Raw genomic sequence first — 19,192 nt, forward strand, 5'->3', positions numbered from 1 at the left:
TAGTTATGAATTTACAGTGCACTAAAATGAGCCATTTCACTTTTTACTGTCCTTCAGCTGGGACGTATTAAAACGGCATTTGCAACTTCACAGATAGACAGTACAGACATACAAAAGACATTTGTTTTTTACATATTATAATGATAAATTTGCACTGTATCCATATTTATGCTGTCATATAAAACAATGATTAAATGTAGAAAGTATTACTATTCTTTTCTAGCTGCAATTTCTTACCACGATGTTCAAGGTCAAAGTCCCGTGTCTCGTCTCCTGGACCTGGACAGTGTCTGCACCTGAGGAATTTAGTTTTTTTCTTCTCTAACACATCTGCTCACATTTTGATTCACAAAGGGTTTAATGATTAATTATACAAGGTGTATATTACAGCAGAGAAACCTTTTTACATACATTCTTACATACATTCAGCTAACTGAATTCTAACTCGGAGAAAAAAAAAAAAAAAAAAGAGAGTTCGTATTGTACACATGAACCCTGGCCTGTAGTCTAATTGTGACTGCTAGCCATTAATGTACCTATACTGTAGGTCATTAAAAAAATAATAGCCAGTATTAATAGAATTGCAGGTAATAATAGAAAATGAGACTCGATCTGGCATAAAGTACCATCATGGAAACCCTTTTCTCTAGATTCCACATTATATGGTTCTTTCACATTAAACATTGTTTGACTTTTGGAAACCGTTATTTGACAAGAATCATGAACGAAAATGTGTGTAGGTACAAAACAAGGTAATAATACAATATGTGTGTCAGTGGTAACTGTGCAGCAACACTGTTTGTACAAAAATGTTCAAGTCAGTGGCTCACTTTGGGTTGTCAGAAATCTTTCCTGACAAATCTGCTGCAAATTCACTGGGGTACCGAACGTGTGCAGTATCACCCAGTCTCCTCTCAGAGGCGATTTGCTCACCTCAGCAGCTGACAGTGACCCAGCAATGGCACTCAAGTTCATACCTCTGATATATAAAAATAAAAGCCAGCCAAGAATGCTCTCTTTAAATCCCAGAGAGTTTATCATCTCCTGTGATAATAACAGAAGCCTCTTCTCTTCTTTTTCTCTTCTCTTCTCTCCTCTTCTTTTTTCCATAAAAGGTGGATTATTGCTAATGAGTGTCACACAATCCATGTATCGTACAGTACATGTAGCATATCAAGCCACTTCTAAGGTGTCCTGTTATAAGGAATGGAACCCTTTTTTTTATTATGTCCCAACCTACTTGGTTTGGAAAAAGGTTTACGAGAATTCCAGAGGTCGGATCATCATGGAAGTCGCACGGAGAGAGTAACTTGGCCCTTTGAAATAATGCCACTTGATGCCATTGAGTTTGCCAACATGTTGTCCCTGGGTGTAGTACATCCCGTTCAGGTTGGATGGGCCACAGGCATCAAACCACCAGCCTGTAGATAAAAAGGTACAAATTCAGTAGTGAATCACCAAATGAGATGCATCTAGTACAGATAGATATACCTACTATAGATATAACAATACAGATCAACAGAGTTTTTTCATTTAACAGTAACAATAATACAATTCTAAATTTACATGAAAAATATTTATATTTTGAATCATTTATATCTTGGAGACAGTGGTAGCTCAAGTGGCTCTGGGTTGTTGATTAGAGGATTAGGGTTTAAGCCCCAGAACTGCTAAGCTGCCACTGTTGGGCCCTTGAGCAAGGCCCTTAACCCTCCCTGCTCCAGAAGCACTGTATCATGTCTGACCCTGTGCTCTGAATCCAACCTCCAAAGCTGGTAAGTGTGAAGAAAGGATTTCACTGTGCTGTAATGTAAATGTGACAATAGTAAAGGCTTCTATTTTATTATTTTATAATCTAAATGTTCGTACAAATGTTTTTATTATGAGAAAGTCTCTGGACAGCACTGTGGTAGCTTTAGCAGTAATGAACTGCATTCATTATCCCAGACTATAACCAAGATCATGAAGCAAGAAAATATTATTAGCACAGTAAATCCCTACTCAGTGATAAGTAAACTCTACATGAACATTTCTGTGCTTTAAGGTTTGTTTTTTAACTTTCTCAGGACATTCTCTCGTGTTGCATTATATAACCTTTGGAATAAAGTTTGTTTACTTTTAAACTTTTTAACACATTTAACAAGATAGAATTCACATTGGAACTAGAATGAATTTCCTGGGTACTGAATGGTTATGCAATTTTTGACCATATAATACACAGTAACAGAAGGAAAAGGATTTATGATCGTACTATTCGGTGTCACACAGATGGTCACACAGATGGATGAGGACAGAGACCTTTTGAGTCTGGTTTCTCTCAAGGTTTCTTCCTCATATCATCTGAGAGTTGTTCCTCTCCGTTTTCATCTTGGCTTGCTCGTAAGTGAAAACTGATAAATCTATACATTTAAAGAGTATATCTTGAATTTTTTTGTATTTCTGTGAAGCTACTTTGTGACTAGGTTAAATAAACTGTGCAAATAAAACTGCATTGAAATGTTTCATCAAAATGATGTAAATTAATATAAGATTTTTTTTTCTTTCTGAGACTAAAAGAGTTAAAATAGAAAGTTTTTTTTTTCTGATCAGGCAACAGCACTGATGTGTGACCGTGTAATTCAGTAGAGAGTTTATCGTTATTTTTCAAATGATGGCAACACAGTAAACTCAAGATAAAGTGAAGTTAAAATGTATATCTTGTAAACTCAAGAGAAAGTGAAGTTAAAACATATTAGTAGCACACAACTGGGTGAAAACCTTCTGACTTAAAAACAAGAAATTTAATAAGTGTACAGTAACTAAGTAGACCCGAGAGAGTAATTTAGCAGACGCAAATACTTCATTAATATTAATATTGTAGCTGTAGTAATACTAATGTAGTAGCTAGCTGTGTACTAGCTGTAGTAATACATTAATACCACAGGTATGAGGGCAAAAATAGTATCAGACCCTTAAGGATGTTTTATTATTATTATTATTATTATTATTATTATTATTATTATTATTATTATTATTATTATTATTATTATTATTATTATTATTATTTTGTTATATTTGTTTCACTCTTTTTTAAATGATTTTTAAAGTGAATTGCAAACTTCTTTTTGAACTCCTACCAGTGAAGACACGTAATATGTAATTACTTTCTATGATTATGAACTTTAGCTGAATGCACGTTGTGATGATGTCACATGATGCGTCTCATCCCAAAGCTCTGCTAAATCTGAGGTAATTTAAAAAAATCTTCGGCTCTATTAAATTTGTGACTTGTGTGTAGCTTGATTTTGTACAAATTTCTAGAGGGACTTCACTATAGACTCCTTTCAACCTAGATTACTTTTAGAAAATATTAGCTACTAGCATACTTTAATCCACATGCTTAAGCTAACATATTCTTTAAATATATTTACAGCAGACATGTAAAAATATCAAAATATACCATGTACATCAATGATCGACTGGTGTACATCATTGTGCTTGAAGTAAGCTTTGGTAGAATGTTTGAAAGAATGTGGTACATCATGAATACATCAGTGTTTTGAGATCTCTACTGAGGCACAAGAGGAGACATGTGGAATTAATGGGGTCTTTTGTCTCAGGAAAAAAAGCTGAATTACAAGAGACTACCAGAGTCTCTACAGAGATAATATGGTCTCTTTTTCAAAACTACAAAAAACCTATTAAACCTTGTAAACAGGGAAGCTGGAAAAAAACAAGTACATAAAAATTCATTCCATCCATTTTCTACCACTTATCCGAACTTCTCGGGTCACGGGGAGCCTGTGCCTATCTCAGGCGTAATCGGGCATCGAGGCAGGATACACCCTGGACGGAGTGCAAACCCATCGCAGAGCACACACACACTCTCATTCACTCACACACTACGGACAATTTTCCAGAGATGCCAATCAACCTACCATGCATGTCTTTGGACCGGCGGAGGAAACCGGAGTACCCGGAGGGAACCCCCGAGGCACGGGGAGAACATGCAAACTCCACACACACAAGGCGGAGGCGGGAATCGAACCCCGACCCTGGAGGTGTGAGGCAAACATGCTAACCACTAAGCCACCGTGCCCCCCGACATGAAAATTGAGAAACAGAAATATGTAGAAAAGAACAGTACAGGAGTAAGAAGGAGATCGAGGAGTATACATCTGGAAGGAAGCAAATGAGAAAGATGTGAAAACTGAAAACAGACAGTGTGAGAAGATAAATGTTAAATACGAAAAGTAGAATGAAGGTCAAAATTTTGTGTTCACATCCTAGAAAAGCTGCATGGAAATGACTTTAGTATTTCACCAAGTAAAATAAAATAGCTAAGCCAGGAGTTCTGGCCTGAATGTTTGATTAGCAGGCAACATGGGAATACTTTTCTGTGATGAATATTTCTACATTCGACAGCATTTCACACTGACAGCTTGCACTTATGATAATTACAGAAATATGTGATAGGCAACGCCAACACTTGAAACTGTACAATGACCTGAGAATATCACCTACATGTAGCAGGACAGGGAAATAAATATATTGCCTGAATAAACCAGCTGATAGAAATCTTTTCTGAATTCCTGAATATGATGAGATGAAATCAAAAATCTGTGCAGTTTTTGCTGTCCTTGTTTTTGTTAATAGTTTCCGCTCACTAAGTTGTTTGCTTGTAGCCGTGAGGGGTACAGTTCTGTCTCGAAGCCTTTCATCTGTGTCACATTACAGTCCATTAAACTCAACTATGTAGCAGCGGTCACACTCAGGACACACACATATACAAACAAACACACACACACACACACACACACACACACACACACACACACACACACACACACACACACACACACACACATGCATATACACGCACACACATATATGGATGCACACACAAGCGTGAGGGTGCACACACACACACACACACACACACACACACACACACACACACACACACACACACACACACACACACACACACACACACTTGCAGAATGTACCCACAGAATGCCTCTTATGGCATGTATCACTTCTGTGAGAGAACTTGGCTCCTCTTCTCCAGCTCAGATGCCACTTTCATCTGTGACATTTTCACTCTGACTTCCAAGAGCCAAGTATGCTGCCCTTTTATTGACATGGACCAATCTGACCATACACTACCTGGATAATATTCCTTGTTACCATGGTCATACATTTCAGGTATCAGATTGTGTCATGGCTGTGGTCATGGGTATGTCCAGAGCTTTATGTCCATACTAAATCAGTTAAAAAAAATAAATGAGGTAACAGGGCAGTGCATGTGCACCAAAGTACACAGACAAATCGAATATATCAGCATGACCCTGCCTTTTATTTCAATACTGTGATAGAAATTATATGTTGGACATTTTACAGATTCTAAGCCTGACCATAATCAGGTAAATAAACACAAAAGCTGGCTCTAGGTTACTGTTTCATGTCAAGTGAGTCTCAAGTCTTGGCATTCGAGTCCCAAGTTAAGTTGCTAGGCGTTCAGTTCTGAGTGCTAACCAAATGATGATGTCCTCTTTACCAAATTTAAGGACTAAAAATTAAGAAAGCACATTTCTACAAATCATCCATCCTTTTTAAATTATATCTGACGGTATCATGTTTTGCTGCAAACTAGCTTGATTCCAAGTGAAGTCACAAGACACTGATGTCAAAGTCAAAGTCAAAGTCGAGTTGCAAGACTTCTTTAAATAGTCTTGATGGTCATTAATCCTGTAAGGCTTATAAAATAAAACAAATTCACCACAGCAGCTACATATAAATGTAATCAGTTATTTAAACAAGTTTAAATGAGCTTTAAGTACAGTATATAATATCTCCCAGTCTAGTGTTAGACACTGGTCTGTTCTTGAAACTTCGGGCCTGTTCTCATGACACATAAACCCAACATGCCTGATCCTGTTATTAAATGTGTAGCGACAACAGCGTTTACATGCACTTGTACTTGTCTAGGTCATGGAAAAAAGTTTGCACTTGGCTGCACTAATATTTTGAAAATTTTGCACTTGACTGGCTCATAAAAGGATCTGGAAGACAAGACCTCTCTCCGGTCCTGTGCTGTCACGTTTGGCTTAATGATGTATCCTAGCTATCTGAAAACCAAGTGCTTCCTTTGGGACAAAAAAGTCTCTTCACAGGAAGAGAGGAACGAGTTCATGTATTCATAGAAATCCTTGAGTCTTGGCTCATGCTGACTGACTCTTCACAGCATGTGGAGGTCCACAAAGACCTCATTACTTCACACTCAAAGCATTACACACCTGCTTTGCCAGCAAGTGGTGGTCCTGTGGCTGTTGAGCTGAGACGACTGCACTGGGAATATCCACTGTGCCGAGGTCTTCGTGCAGAGTGAAGGTTAAAAATACAGCAACATGCCTTTTGTGTGAATATTTAGAACCCTCGATAAATTTAACAATAAAGACTTCGCTAAAACTTAGTTCTGTCTTAATCAAAAGCACACAGGAGTACTGTTTCAGGCTGGAAGGTACAAATGTAGTAGCAAGACTGAACCTTGCCACTTGTCTTTCAAACATAAAAAGACATCAATATAAAGGTTGAACTTTTGTAATCCACATTAGATTATTTGCTGTTAACGAATGCCTTATGACAGATTTGTTTGGAGCTTTAGAGAACCAAGTGCAACAACACCGCCAGTGGATTTAAGAAAAACTACACAGAATGAAATCACAAAGCAGTGCTGGGGCTAATTTGTTTTCAGCCCAGACTGTAGCGACAGCTTGAATTACTTCACTTGGGCTGATATTTTTCAGCTTCCTGAACTGGCACTTCCATAACGCATCATCAGTATGTAAAAATACGCTCATGGGTGAAATGGACAAGAGAAAGGTGGATAATTTACTCTCAGTTCATCCTTTTTCACCTAAAATTTTTTTGAGGCAAAATCATAATGTTGATAGATTTAGCATGCATCGTCCAATCAAAAGTCCAAGTTAAGAAAAACAACAACAGAACATTTTTCTGTTGGGTTAACAGAAGAAACCAGAATAAACCTAGCTGTATATGTATATTAAACAGTTTAGTAATTCATTCATTCATTCATTCATTTCCTACCGCTTGTCCGAACTACCTCTGGTCACGGGGAGCCTGTGCCTATCTTAGGCGTCTTTGGGCATCAAGGAAGAATACACCCTGGACGGAGTGCCAACCCATCACAGGGCACACACACACACTCTCATTCACTCACACACACACACACACATAAACACACACATAAACACACACATAAACACACACACAATCACACACACAATCACACACACACACACACACACACACACACACACACACACACACACACACACACACACACACACACACACACACACACACACACACACTCTCATTCACTCACACAATCACACACTACAGACAATTTTCCAGAGATGCCAATCAACCTACCATGCATGCCTTTGTACCGGGGGAGGAAACCGGAGTACCCGGAGGAAACCCCCGAGGCACGGGGAGAACATGCAAACTCCACAGACACAAGGCAGAGGCAGGAATCGAACCCACCAACCCTGGAGGTGTGAGGCGAACATGCTAACCACTAAGCCACCGTGACCCCCCTAGTTTAGCAAATAAACAAACAAACAAACAAATATATAAACAAACTAACTAACTAACTAACAAATAAATAAAATGTAGTTGCACATCTGCCTTTAAGAGTGTGTGTGTCATCAGTAAGACACCATAATATGCACTTCTCAAATTTTTTTCAGGACTCGCGGCCATGCCAACAACCAGGTCAAAGTAACTGAGATCCCATTTATCCCCTTTCTGATGTTTGATTTGAACTTGCATGATATGTGCAGGTGTTCCTAATAAAACGAGCACATACTCTTTACTGAGCTGGCCACAGCAATCAGCATCATGCAAAGCATCCATGCTTTTGTGCAGCACTGATTGTCATTCCAAGGTAGAAAGTAGAAAACCTTTGAACACAGTGACAATTTTTGGACAGACTACAGTAGCCAGCTCCTGGCAAACGCTGACTAGAACACTACAGTGACAGCAAGAAATCATGTAAGTCTACAGCCAACTAGTAGTGAACATTGTCTTTGGCTACGGACCATTTAAGTGATTTTCCATGCATAGCCTAGAACAATACAGAATACGGGAAATCTGTGTCTTGGTCCAGAATAAAGTGAGGTACGGAATCATAATGAGCACCTTGAGGGGATGAGTGTAGACTAAGGAAGATATATGGTTGATAAGTGAAATAATGCTGCAAATGATATACAAATGTTAGGTTTAACTCCGAAATATAATCCCGAGAGCTCAACATTCCTGACTTTTACCTCCGGTCAACATCAAGGCGCACTTGCACATGCAGTTGTCATTGTCCATGTCTTTGGTGCTGAAGTCTGCTCCATGGATCACCAGACTGCTCTGTCGGCCGGCTGTCCCACTGTGGCTCTTTAAGGACAATCTGAAGAAGACAGAGAGAAAGAGAAGAGAAGAGAGGAAACTCAGATAGTGGCAATGCTGGCAAAGTGAAACGCCTGAGATTATGGACACACGATCTATTTCAGGTTAATTCTTCACACTAAATGTATAGTTTTCATAGAAATAAAGAGGAAAGATGGGTGGATGAAAGGTGGCGACGTGACACACTTTATTTCTCATATCACTGCTCTTTGACAGAAAAAAAGTTTGCTTTTGATGAAAGACATTTATTTGTGCAAGCTAATTTCCAGCTAATTATTTTGGCTTTGTAGAAGCCAACATTCTGTTTTCCTATTTAAGCTTAGACAAAAATTTTCAAGAGTAGCTCCTCCTAGGGCTTTCGGGCCACATGCACCAAATTCGGATATGTTGTAGACCCTGGTCTGAATTTTGTTGCTATTCCTTTTCTAAGCGATCCGAGTACCGGTACTTCCGGGACCACGTCTCAAAATGGCTTTTTTCCCCATAGACTCCCATTATAAACTTTGGAGGATTATAACTCGCCAAGCTTTTGAACTATCTACACCAAACTGGGCCAGCTCATTTAGGGTGAAACTCTGAACAAAGGTTTAAACTGGTGTACCGACTGGCCTCCCGGTTGTCCCGCAGCCCCACCCCCAATATATGCAAAATCAAAAAACTTTTTATAACATGGACATGTGACATATCAAAACACTCAGAATAATGAGCGGAACTGCCTCACGTGTATTCTGCTCACGTTACGGGACAATAAAAAAATTGCACAACATGGGCATGTGATATATCAAAACACTCAGCACATTGAGGGGGACTGACTCACGTGTATTCTGCTCACATCACGTGACGTCAGGTGAAAATCAAAAATTAGCACAACATGGACATGTGACATATCAAAACACTCAGAACAATGAGGGGAACTTCCTCAGGAGTATTTGGATGATGTCACATGCTTGTATTCGATTACCTCCAAATGTTTTGGCAACCTAGCGTTCTGTCCACTTGCCTCCAAAAACAACACTAACCCTTATGTCCACTTGCTTCCAACCATCCGTTGCAAATACTTGCATCGTCAAAGCCAACATCAATGTTTGTCACGACAAACTTTACAAATCTAGTTTAAAAATGGAGCCCTAAGACATTTTATGAACTTTGAAGCAAATCTGTAGACAAAATGGGTCTCTACAGAAAACTTGAAACATAGTTTTCAGAATTCATGCTGCGTCTGTTCTCAAGACTGTGAGAAAGTAAGGATTTGACCTGTGGTACAGTTATAACAGAACTGCATCTTATTTCAGACTGACACACACACACACACACACACACACACACACACCACACACACACACACACACACACACACACACACACACACACACACACACACACACACACACACACACACACACACACACACGGGTGTGAATGCATAGCTCAAAAGACTGTTATCCTTTTTTAAATCTTAAGTAAGAGTTGTGTTACTATAGTAAAAATATACCATAGAGTAATTATGCTTACTATGATAAATAAAACAAAAAGCTTCTTAAGCTCTGTGTCATTAATCAATCAATAGCAATACACAATACTAAGGATGGCCCCAACATTGTCTGTCTTTAAATCTTGTCTTAAAACATATTTTTATTTTTTTGTCATTTAACACAGTTTAGATGTGTGTGTTGTCTTTTTCTTTGTGTTGTTCTCCTTTTATATGTCCGGATGTACAACACTTTGGTCAACTTCAGTTGTGTAAATGTGCTTTAGAAATAAATCTTAGTAAACTAAAACTAAACTACATCTAAATCATCTTTAAAACGATGATTGTTCTTTGTGTAACTCTTCGGCTGCCCGTACAATGAGGCTCGCAGTCCGAAATCACGAGTGTTTTGTCTTTTGCATTATTTTCTAATTTAATATAACAGTTTTCATTCCAAATTATGTCACTGATAACAACTGAGTGAAAAGTGAAATATTTACTTGAATTTTGGAGTTTCTCAGTATTTGGTTAGTCCACTTTTCTGCTTTAATGACAGTGTGATTCGATCTACCATGGACTCCACGATTTTGTTTAAAACCCGGGGAACCGTTTTAGATCCGATCCTTCAGCATGTCATCTGAACATGTGCTTTATTAGACGAGATTAGTTATGAGGAAAATCTGACCTTCTGTAGATAACAACATAGATAACAAGCTCAATATCACTGTTAGGAACCTAGAAACAGTGCAGAACTTGTGTTGACTATTAAATATTCAAGAGACATCTTTCAACATTCTGCTTATTTTAACTGAAAAAATAAATAAAAATCTGTCTGGTCTTAAACTTTTGGATCGTTTTTGATGTAACACAACAATAATAAGTAGAAATGAGCTAGAACTACAGTAAACGATATATTATTATTGTGATTATTCATTCATACACCCTGGACGGAGTGCCAACCCATCGCAGGGCACACACACACTCTCATTCACTCACACACTCACACACACACACACACACACACACACTACAGACAATTTTCCAGAGATGCCAATCAACCTCGCATGCATGTCTTTGGACTGGGGGGGGGGACCCCCGATGCACGGGGAGAACATGCAAACTCCACACACACAAGGCGGAGACTGGAATCGAACCCCCAACCCTGGAGGTGTGAGGCGAACGTGCTAACCACTAAGCCACCGTGCCCCCCTATTGTGATTATTCAAACTTCTAATATTATTATTCTAATATTATTATTGTGATTATTATATTATGATTATTGAGTGTTTGGTTCAAAATGTATTACCTTTATGTTTATGCCTAATTTTGAGTGGTGTTTCATTTGCACTTTAAAACAGACGCCGTGCTTTTCTCCACACAACATGTGCAAACTGTCCGAGCTCGGTTCACATGATATGTCAGTGTTTCAGTGGCCGAGATGAGCCCTGTTCAACAGCTTGGGTCTGTTTGTGTGACAGTGAACACACATAAATGGGGCCAGTATGTACAGGGGCTGAGCAGTCTGAGCAGTACATATGGAAGATGTAAATCAGGAGCCTTGAACAGTGGTGCTGAGGGACGTGGAGAAGAAAAAGGAGTACGTATGAGAGAACATCCAAATATGTTTATTAAGACCACACAGCTTTATGAAGCTGCTAGACGAGCCATAACATTGAGAGAATGATAACATGGCATAAGGAACACAAAGGGAACCTCATGTACCGATTGTTTTTTGGGAGAAAACAGTAAATATTTGGCTCTTGTAGCCACAGTGTAGCAATTTGAGGTCTGAAAAAATTAAGAAAACGTGATATCGTTATAATACTAACAACGAACGAATTGTTTAGTTACAATAAGATCAGCTACAAGGTACTGTACGTTCTTGGCATAAACACCATTTTACAGAAATGCAAGCAAGCAAAAAAACAAAAACCTTGTACTGTTTTCTTCCTTTAACATCTGTGTAACAGGATTCTGGACTACTGGAACTAGAATGAGGATCATTTTTTTTAAATAGAGACATTAATCCTCTAAATGCCGTGAATACAACCTTCTTGAAGCCAGCGTTTGCATGTCACACAGAACGAAGCGGTGAAACTCTAGTCTAGCCTGAGTTTAGATCGGACGTGAGATGGAAGTGCAAGTACCAAACGTGCCGGACGTCGGTAGTGTCTTATACCACAAAAGACACTTTATGATTTCTATGGTTGGGTTAACACTGAAACAATCTTCATGCACGTCATGTAACAAATCCATTCCAAGTTTAAAAGTATGTTTTTTTATTGGCATTTACTCAACTTCATTCATTAACACATCCATACTAATGGAATACTAACCCTAACCCTAACCCTAACCCTAACCCAGCATATTTACTCTGACCGTCTCATGTTAGCGTGCTAGAATTAGTTGCTTTTGTTCTTCCAACCTCCTTGACCTGCCTCATTAAAATCTGCGTCTTGGGTATGACTTTCCTTTCCTCTTATTATCCATGCACGAGGGGCCTTTTTTCTCAAAACACGAATGCTCAGGGTCAAGCAACAACATTGCAGAACCAAGCCAACAAGGAATAAGGAACACCAAATGAAATATGCTCAACCTCACACGATCGTGTCCTGAAATCCACCCCTCTTAATAGGAATGGACAAGAGCGAATGGGTGTTATAAATCTTACTTCAGATGAGGTTTGGACACGGAATGGGAAAACTTGATTGCGTTTCGGTGGTGTCGAAGTCCTGTTGCGATCCACTAAGAGGGTGGTGATGCAATGTGAGGGGTCGAGGAGCCAAGCTTTGTGGTTATGTGGTTGTCATTGCAACCAGTAAGTGGGAGTACGTTTTTTTTTTATTTTATTTTTTTTATTCCTAACACTTAATCGATCCAGCAGGTTTCCTGGTCACAGGTTACCTGATCACTACAAAGCTGTCCACTTCAAACAATGATCAGGACATGATGTAATAGCGTGGCGTACAGAAGAATACAAATGAGCTGTTTGTGTGGAGATTTCCCTAAGCATCCTTTGCCAAAATCCTCTGAGATTCTTGTTCACGTCGTTGTTGACTGCATGTCAGAAAACACTTAAGTGTTCGACTATGTAAAATGCACCTGCCAATAGTCCCCCATTCTATAAGACAACGTAATGCCTTGTAAACATTTTAAACAATCCCTTTGATAATATCGATGACCCTGTCGATTCTTCCCATCCTTATGGGTAGGATCTTAACGATATCTTCCAACGCATGGCTCCTGTTCGGGTTATACACAGAGATAAACCCACACCATTTCATTTTAGGCTGTGGTAACTGCTTGGCTCGGATAAACACACACACACACAAGTCCATCTTCAGTCAAGGTGCTGTAGTTTCTGCTTAACTGTGATAACTAGACCAAAAAAAAAAAAAAAAAAGAAAAAAGATCCCGGTTCAAGTCATTATAAGCTCTAATGTCCCACTGCTGTTTTTACAGCTCTCACCAAAGACAAGAACATCTGTGCAGCTTATATCCTTCTTATCCTTCTCTCTCCTCATTCTTCACAAGCCTGGTCAGCTACACTGAAATAACAGAGCTCCCTGGGGACAAGTCCCAGTCTGAAAAGCTAAATCTAATGCAAACTGAAAATAAGGCTAAATATTCTCTACCTTTCATGACAGAACTCTAAGGAATGTACCATCTGACGTTTCTAGCGAGAGGAATCGAGGTTTATTGGGATCGCCTGATTGCTGGATATGTGACATTTTCACAGATTAACAGATAAACGTATGCTTCTATTTCCTCCTTGTTTTTTTCTGTCTGTTGTGAATCTTCTTTCGGTCGAAAGAGGAAAACACTCCCCATAAAGGCAGCTGCTCGTAATATGTTTTCTACCGAACAGGCCACCGTGTAACAACGCATTGTGCAATTGTCTCTCGAATGTAAATGACAGTAATTCATGAGTATATTCACTCATTGTTTGCTTTGAATGTACGCTTGGCTGACTCAGCTGTCCCAAATTGAGTTTACATTACATCCTGTCGGCAGGAACGATGTTTTTTTCCATCTGAGCAAATGTAGGAGAATACACAGGAGTATCATATTATACATAGAATCAAAACAACCATAACTCTCCCTCTCATTTAGATTAATAGAGCTGTACACTTTTAGAGCTTTTGTACTGTCCAGCAAAAAAAGTACTAACGCGATTAATACTCATAGTAAAGTCACGCACCATGTAGTTCTCCAACGATCAGGATTCAGGTGAAGCTACTTTTTAACTACAATGAATGGAGATTGATTTCCTTTTCTTTTGCGCTCTCTAATTATAATCGGCAGAGCCCATCAATGTAATCGATATAAGCATGATGGCCAACTTTTGTAGAGAAACCATGATCAAGCCTCGGTGTGCTTTTTATCTGTCACCTTTTATCTACAACCCAGGACTTCATCATTACTGCGGTACCTGAGCTGAGATGTTAAGAGCGCACCGAGAGCTGTTCCATTTGCTCTTAACACTTTCCAATAACACGGCATGAATTATCACATGGACTGATGCTTACTCTTACTGTTGGAAAATGTTTGTTAGTTGATGCATTAATGAACACTTAGAGGTCACTCACTCACTCATTTTCTACCGCTTATCTGAACTTCTCGGGTCACGGGGAGCCTGTGTCTTTCTCAGGCGTCATCGGGCATCAAGGCAGGATACACCCTGGACGGAGTGCCAACCCATCGCAGGGCACACACACACTCTCATTCACTCACACACTCACACACTACGGACAATTTTCCAGAGATACCAATCAACCTACCATGCATGTCTTTGGACCGGGGGAGGAAACCGGAGTACCCGGAGGAAACCCCGAGGCACTGGGAGAACATGCAAACTCCACACACACAAGGCGGAGGCGGGAATCGAACCCCGACCCTGGAGGTGTGAGGCAAACGTGCTAACCACTGAAAGTTATTCTTATAGATCACTGGTTTAATAGTAAAAAATGTTACTGGATTAATTTTAGGCTTGTTTGTAAAGTCGTAGCTCCCAGAGTAGAATCCCAGGGCCACCAAGCTGCCACTCCTGGGTCCCTGATCAACTAATATTAGCTATGTATATAATAACAGCAGCATATTATATTATGACCATAGTACATATCCTTCTCTATATTTCAGTTTATCGTAATAACAATATATTTTGTTTATAGCACATACCCTCTGTAAATTTTAGCTTATAGTAATTAGACACCTGTATATTATGTTCATAGCACATATAAAGTATATTCATCTGTATATTATATTCACAGAATATATATATTCATTTGTATATTATATTCATAGAACATAAATATCTGTAAATGACTGTTTATAGTATTAACCATATATTTTGTTACAGCACATATCCTTCTGTAAATCTGTATATTGTTCATAGTACGCACACAACTGTAAATCACGCCATATTACCACTTACTTATTTAACTTATTTAAATCTTGTACAAACTGTATATCCTGCACTTGCTGCTATTGCACTCTGGTTAGACCTAAACTGCATTTCGTTGCCTTGTACTTGTACATGTGTAATGACAATAAAGTTGAATCTAATCTAATCTAATTCTTGATTTCTTCTAAATCATATATTCTCATATTTATCGTTTTGCATGCATTTTTTACGTTGTCTCTTGTTTTTATGCTACACAATATATAAAAAAAAGTCAGATTTTCTCGTCCTGATTTTTTTTTTTTGGGCTTAAAGTTTAGTCCCTATGTTTAAATGTGTTAAATGATCTAAACACTATTTTTAAAACCCCAGGTTAGGAGATGTCACGATGCACTCGGGTTATCAAACGAAGCAGCGACATATCCTCTGAATCTCTGAACATGTAGAACATTTCCAGTGAACAAACGCCTATGCGTGTAATCCGAGTTATCAGTATATTTGTGGAGGAGTGGTTGGACATTTGGGAGGGATGTATGGGGGAAAAAAAGAATATCTGAAAGATATGAAAGACACAATGCGGTTCAGAGGCTCATATAAAATAGTTTCAATAAATTATGCAAAGCGTAGACTGCAGAAATTTGTGATTAATTTCTCCATCTTTACTTGCCTGTTAACATAAACCAGGCAGGTAGTGAAGACTCATGAAGGCTTTAGGCATATAAATCAGAGTAAGAGTGTTAACATACAGCATGAACAGCTGCAGTGTCTATTGAAATCATTTTTATAATGATTTATGACAAGCAAACAAATGAGTCGAGATCAGTAGACTTAGTTTGAGAAGATTCTCGCCAGAACTTCCAGCTTACTCGTATCATTCAGCCGTCATCACTGCCAAGATCTTCTCATAAATCAACATCAAACAGAGCTGAAGAGATATGTGTGATATCCCCGAGGATTATTCCATTATAGCCAAAATGTTGTAATTTCGGCCTTGGTTGGTTAAAGTACAGTAATATTAAATAAAGATTTAGTATCTGCCCTAGGATACCCATAGAGCGGACGTCCTTTTGTTTCCTTTTTTTATGTGAAGTGAGCAATAGAAATAAAATGAATAACCTCAGCATATGTTCAGTCACACTTTGGAGACGATATATTTATTAAAATGATATTAAATGCATGTGTTTATATTTCTGGCAATGAGCTCTGTTATTTAAACCCGGTGCATGATCTGATTTTATGAAGTGGTGCACGAACACTTGTACAAATCCTGGACTCGTGGTAGTGGGTTTTGAGAAATGCAGAGCTAAGACCACACAATAGCTTCGCTCGGCCAAGTCGGTCTACAAACACACGGCGCTGAAGTACAGAGGTATTTTGTCTAGGTTTGGCAAATGACCAGTTGTAGAGCCCTGAACGCCGACAGTCTGTATGAACCTGTGCTTGTTACAAACCTGACCCAAGCACACTTCCACTCAACTAGCTCCATCCATAACACTCATGTCTTGGCTCTGCTATAGCCTCAGATCCATTATTTTCTTGGATCGGCGCACTAGATATACGTGTACTCGTTTTGAGACAGCAACATAGCTGTATCAAATACAAAGATATTGTGGCATAGCTACAAAACAAATGATTTTAGATTACTTTGGCCAAAATCCACAAAGCTGATTGTTGTATACTATATGAAGAACTGAAGAAGCCTCAAGACCGTAGGCCTGTAGGAAAGACTCTTGGAAATTAGGTGTCACATGCACTTACATGTCACAACTTTTAGCCAGTTTGTGGAAAATGTCTGTAATATGATTAAACATACATACATATCCATCTGGTTCTCCTCGCTCTCTCACTTTCTCTCCACTTTTTTTTTTTTGTATATATTTTTTTCATTTTCTCTTGCTTGGAAGTTGCTCATAACTATGTTAGTCATAAATACATGCACTAGTATCGTACGATTCGAGCCCTCTGTGTATTTGGTAAGAATTTAATACATTTTCGACATTCTGGAAGACATTTGAGGTTGACCAAGAGACTGGACACACGCAGGTATGAAACAGTCCTGCCAGCTTCGCTAACTTTCCCACGCCGTTTTCATGCAGTGAGTCGTCTCTATTGTTTTACTCAAACAAAATGCGTTCTACTTAATTTTTCTAACCGTCTTAGACGCATCAGTGCAGTGTGTGCCAGCGTTCACTGGTTTGGCCGGATCGTGCTTAAAGTGTAAAGAATCCACCAGGCGAATGATTGCGATTGCACAATTAGCATTGCACAACTGTGCTCGTAAATATTAGTGATTTTGTCCTGTCATCACGCTCGGAAGTTAGGGTTCTCATGTAAGAAAACGGGATGACGGGAACCCTACGCTAGTATTGTAAATACCCTCGGCTTTGTGTTTTGAAGCTCGTCTTGATTGCTGACATGTTATTGTACAGTGGCACATGATTCTCTGTAACTGAAGCTCAGGTTTCTTTAGCCTGGGATACTGGCATAAAATTCTAAACACACTTTGTTTGAGTCGATGCTCATTACAAACTCCTTAAACACTTGTCATACAATATTCCACCTCTAAATTGCACATTTTAAGCATTTTACCAGCAGACAGAATTTCAAGGAAATATGGAATAAGGATAGAAAGCTTATCCAGAGTTTTTTTTTTAAGACGTAATGTGCTAAGACGTGGATATGTGCACGTTTGGTTAATTCTGAATAGTTATCCTACTCTGTAATTTCTGCTTCTACATAAGACACAAAGTGACATGGACAGAGATGAGTTCAACGTTTGGCATGAGGAGTTATTACCAAAGTCGTGCATATCAGTATTCAGATCTCAGACGTTTCTACAGATTGATAGTATTCAGTAGGTCTGTGAGAGCTGTGCAGGGATTACAACGCAGGGTGGAGGGTTCGAGTAAAACAGGTGTGATTCAAAATCTCCCAAAAGTTATTTATACTGGTTGATAACCCTTTTAAAGTGACGTGACATACTGCTAAGTACTGTATGGTGACCCATACTCAGAATTTGTTCTCTGCATTTAACCTATCCAAGGTGCACACATACCGCAGTGAACACACACACACACACACACCGTGAACACACACCCGGAGCAGTGGGCAGCCAGTTATGCTGCGGCGCCCAGGGAGCAGTTGGGGGGGTTCGGTGCCTTGCTCAAGGGCACCTCAGTCGTGGTATTACCGGCCCGAGACTCGAACCCACAACCTTTGGGTTAGGAGTCAAACGCTCTAACCATTAGGCCACAAATTTTTAGCAAAATAGCTAACAAATAGCACAGACGTTACAATATATGCTGTATGCATGAGAATGATATGAAAATAAATATCGACATAACAGGATTTTCTAAGCTGTTGAATGATTGTTAAAGCCATGTTGTTAAATGATCTGCTCAGATATGTCTGCAATGTATGCATCTCACACCTCATGTAATCTCATACCCCAGCCAACTTTCCTTCACAATCTATACAACATTACTACACAACATAAGCACAAAGACAGCTGAAGATTCATGTGAAACTCACAATTTAACTTTCATTCCTCTTCGTTGGTCCAACTAAATAATATTTCATGTTTTAAACAAAGAAACGCTATGACTGCAGTGAGAAGGTGATGAGATTACTTCAAGCAGATGTGGTATGCAGAATGCAGATGTGGTAACCTAGTGGCCAAGGTGTTGGACTAGAACGTCGTGAAAGGTCGTGAGTTCAAATCCACCAAGGTGCCACTGCTGGGCCCCTGAGCAAGGCCCTTCACTCTCAGGTGCATAAAATGTAAGTTGCTCTGGATAATGTGTCAAATGCTGGAAATGTAACTGTAAGCCTTTGGGGATGTGTGTAGCAGATGTTAG

The 19,192-nt window shown here is 39.1% G+C and overlaps 1 protein-coding gene across 2 annotated transcripts in view; it reads right to left on the reverse strand.

The window, feature by feature from the left end:
* Window positions 1-271: 271 nt before the first annotated feature.
* angpt1 (angiopoietin 1) overlaps window positions 272-19,192 on the reverse strand; it is a 58,003-nt gene continuing 39,082 nt past the window's right edge. Inside the window, exons 8-9 of one of the 2 annotated variants that reach the window (XM_027148390.2) lie at window positions 8,337-8,467; window positions 272-1,421 (exon numbers count right to left, since the gene is read on the reverse strand). In XM_027148390.2, coding sequence (XP_027004191.1) covers window positions 1,258-1,421; window positions 8,337-8,467 — 295 coding nt within the window. In that variant the 3' untranslated portion in view covers window positions 272-1,257. The remainder of the gene's footprint in view (window positions 1,422-8,336; window positions 8,468-19,192) is intronic. The other variant, XM_027148389.2, reaches the window with a different exon arrangement.

This window comes from Tachysurus fulvidraco, chromosome 24 (assembly GCF_022655615.1).
Source record: "Tachysurus fulvidraco isolate hzauxx_2018 chromosome 24, HZAU_PFXX_2.0, whole genome shotgun sequence".
NCBI lineage: Eukaryota > Metazoa > Chordata > Actinopteri > Siluriformes > Bagridae > Tachysurus > Tachysurus fulvidraco.